At 59.0% G+C, this 3,454-nt stretch overlaps 1 protein-coding gene across 1 annotated transcript in view; it reads left to right on the top strand.

Annotated features, from left to right (window-relative positions):
- The window catches only part of LOC107310649 (microtubule-actin cross-linking factor 1-like), a 51,650-nt gene that overhangs the window by 33,593 nt on the left and 14,603 nt on the right, over positions 1-3,454 (top strand). Inside the window, exons 15-16 of the mRNA XM_015856482.2 lie at positions 1,592-1,747; positions 2,949-3,275. Of these exons, the coding sequence (XP_015711968.2) occupies positions 1,592-1,747; positions 2,949-3,275 (483 nt within the window). The remainder of the gene's footprint in view (positions 1-1,591; positions 1,748-2,948; positions 3,276-3,454) is intronic.

Here is a 3,454-nt window from a genome sequence, read left to right as displayed (position 1 = left end):
GAGTCAATGGGGTCATAGGGGAGCTATGGGGTCATAGGTGGAATCAATGGGGTCACAGGGGATTCAATGGGGTTAGTGGGGCTCAATGAGGTTGTGGGGGAGTCAGTGGGGTCATGGGGGAGTCAATGGGGTCAAGGGGGGTCAATGGGATCATAGGGGCGCTATAGGGGGCAATGGGGGCCATGGGGAGTCTATGGGGTCATGGGGGGCTTATTGGGGTCAGTGGGGGCTGTGGGGGGCAATGGGGGCTCAATGGGGTCTCAGGGGGCTCAGTGAGGTCATAGGTGGCTCGGTGGGGTCATAGTGGAGTCAGTGGGGTCATGGGGTCTCTATGGGGCCATAGGGGGCTCAATGGGATCATAGGGGGTCTATGGGGGGCAATGGGGACAATGGGGGCTGTGGGGGGCAATGGAGGCTCAATGGGGTCTCAGGGGAGTCAATGGGGTCATGGGGGCTCTATGGGGCCATGGGGGGCTCCAAGGGGTTATAGGGGGCCATGGGGGCAATAGGGAGTCAGTGGGGTCCTGGGGGGCTCAAATGGGGTCATAGGGGGGCTATGGAGTCATAGGGGGCTCAGTGGGGTCAAGGGCGGTCAGTGGGGTCATGGGGGAGTCAATGGGGTCAGTGGGGGCCATGGGGGGCTCAATGGGGGGCTATGGGGGGCTATGAAGGCTATGGGAGCTCTGGGGGCTATGGGGAGTCAATGGGGTCAGTGGGGGTCATGGGGGGCTCAATGGGGGCTATGGGGAGCTCTGGGGGCTATGGGGAGTCNTCAATGGGGGCTATGGGGAGCTCTGGGGGCTATGGGGAGTCAATGGGGTCAAGGGGGAGTCAATGAATTCATAGGGGGCTCAATGGGGTCGTGGGGACTCAGTGGGGTTATAGGGACTCAATGGGGTCGTGGGGGAGTCAATGAAGGCAATGGGTCCCAGGGGAGTCAATGGGGTCATAGGGGGCTCAGTGGGGTCATAGGGGAGTTCATGGGATCATAGGGGGCTCAGTGGGGTCATGGGGGTCTGTGGGGACAATAGGGGGCAATGGGGTCATAGGGGGCTCAATGGGGTCATAGGGGGGCTCTGGGGGGCAATGGGGCCATGGGGGGCTCTGGGGGGTCATGGGGGGCTCTGAGGGGTCATAGGGGGCTCAATGGGGCCGTGGGAACTCAGTGAGGTTATGGGGGAGTCAGTGGGATCATGGGGTCTCAATGAAGTTGTGGGGGATTCAATGGGTCCCAGTGGGTCTCAATGGGTCTCAATGGGTCCCAGTGGGTCTTAGTGGGTCTCAATGGGTCTCAGTGGGTCTCAGTGGGTCTCAGTGAGTCCCAGTGGATCTCAGTGGGTCTCAATGTGTCTCAGTGGATCTCAATAGGTCTCAGTGGGTCTCAATGGGTCTCAGTGGGTCCCAGTGGGTCTCAGTGGGTCTCAATTGGTCTCAGTGGGTTCCAATAGGTCTCAATGGGTCGTTATGGGTCTCAGTGGGTCATTATGGGTCTCAAGGGGTCGCTGTGGGTCTCAGTGGGTCTCAATGGGTCTCAATGTGTCTCTGTGGGTCGCTGTGGGTCACAAGCCCCCCTTCCCCCCCCCCATTGCAGCACCAGCTGGAGGCTGCGCTGCTGGGGCTGGGTCAGTTCCAGCAGCAGCTGTCGGCGCTGCTGCAGTGGCTGTCGCACACGGCGGAGCAGCTGCGGAGCTGCACGGAGCCATGCAGCGACCTGCAGAGCTGCGAGGTGGAGATGGCCAAGCACAGGGTGAGCACACGGCTGCGGGGCGTGCATGCGATGCGGCGCTGTAATGTGTGGCTGCAATGCACGGGAGTGATGTGCAGCTGCACTGCATGGCTGCAATGCATGGCTGCTCTGTGCAGCTGCACTGCATTGCTATGCTGCGTGGCTGCAATGCATGGCTATGCTGCATGGCTGCAATGCACTGGGGCGGTGTGCAGCTGCAATGTGTTGCTGCGGTGCATGGCTGCAATGCGTGGGAGCAATGTGCAGCTGTGATGCACTGCTACGATGCACGGGAGCTGTGTGTGGCTGCAATGCATTGCTATGCTGCATGGCTGCAATGCACGGGGGTGCTGTGCAGCTGCAATGTGTTGCTGCGGTGCATGGCTGTGATGCATGGGAGTTATGTGCAGCTGCGATGCATTGCTACAATGCACGGGAGCAGTGTGTGCCTGCAATTTGTTGCTGCACTGCACTGCTGCAATGCACGGGAACAATGTATGGCTGCAATGCGTTGCTGCAGTGCATGGATGTAATGCATGGGAGTGGTGTGTGGCTGCAATGTGTTGCTGCAGCACATGGCTGCACTGCACAGGTGCCCTGTGCAGCTGCAATGCATTGCTGCAGTGCATGGTTGTCCTGCATGGCTGCAATGTGTTACTGCAGTGCTTGGCTGCTTTGCATGAATGTGATGGCTGTATTGCACGGCTGCATTGCAGCGCTGCATTGTATGGATGCATTGCATGGCTTCATCACTCAGCTGTATTGCATGACTGGCTGCACTGCATGGCTGCACTGCATGGCCACGTTGCAGTGCTGCACTGCATGGCTGCATCACTCAGCTGTATTGCAGTGTTGCATTGTACGGCTGCACCGCACATCTGCATCGCTCACCTGTATTGCATGATGGCATAGCAGTGCTGCATTGTATGGCTGCATTGCACGGCTGCATTGCGTGGTGGTAGCACTCAGCTGTACTGCATGGCTGCATTATATGGCTGCATTGCACGGCTGCATTGTATGGCTGCACTGTATGACAACACTGCAGCGCTGCATTGTATGGATACATTGCCATACTACATTGTGTGGCTGCATTGTATGGCTGCATCACTCGGCTTCATTGCAGGGCTGCACTGCCATGCTGCATTGCTGTGCTGCATTGCTGTGCTGCATGGCACGCAGTTGGCGCCGCTGCAGGCACTGAGCTGCAGAGCTGCCTCTGTAGGTGCTGCAGAACGACGTGCAGTCCCACGCGCGCAGCGTGCAAGCGGTGAGCGACGCCGGGCAGGGGCTGCTGCAATGCAGCGCAGGGGACGGAGCCGAGGGGCTGCAGCGCAACCTGCAGGAGCTGCAGCAGCTGTGGGACAGCGTCTGCGCCGAGAGCGAGCGGCGGCAGCTGCAGCTGCAGCGCAACCTGGACCGAGTGCAGGATGCGACGGCGCAGCTGACGGAGCTGCTGCAGTGGCTGGAGGGCGTGGAGGTGCAGCTGTGCGGCTGCAGGATGCGGAGCATGGATCACAAATGCATCAAGGAGGAGCTCGAGGCGCATCTGGTGAGATATGGGGGGGGAACCACATGGAAACCCCATTAGATCCACAGCCCAGCCCATAATATCCCACTGCATCCCATCCCATCCCCTAATATCCCATAATATCCCCTAATATCCCATAATATCCCATAACATCCCATAATATCCCATAACATCCCATAACATCCCATAATATCCCATAA

The sequence above is a fragment of the Coturnix japonica genome, chromosome 2 (assembly GCF_001577835.2).
Source record: "Coturnix japonica isolate 7356 chromosome 2, Coturnix japonica 2.1, whole genome shotgun sequence".
Taxonomy (NCBI): domain Eukaryota; kingdom Metazoa; phylum Chordata; class Aves; order Galliformes; family Phasianidae; genus Coturnix; species Coturnix japonica.
This window is presented reverse-complemented; position numbering and strand designations above follow the sequence as displayed.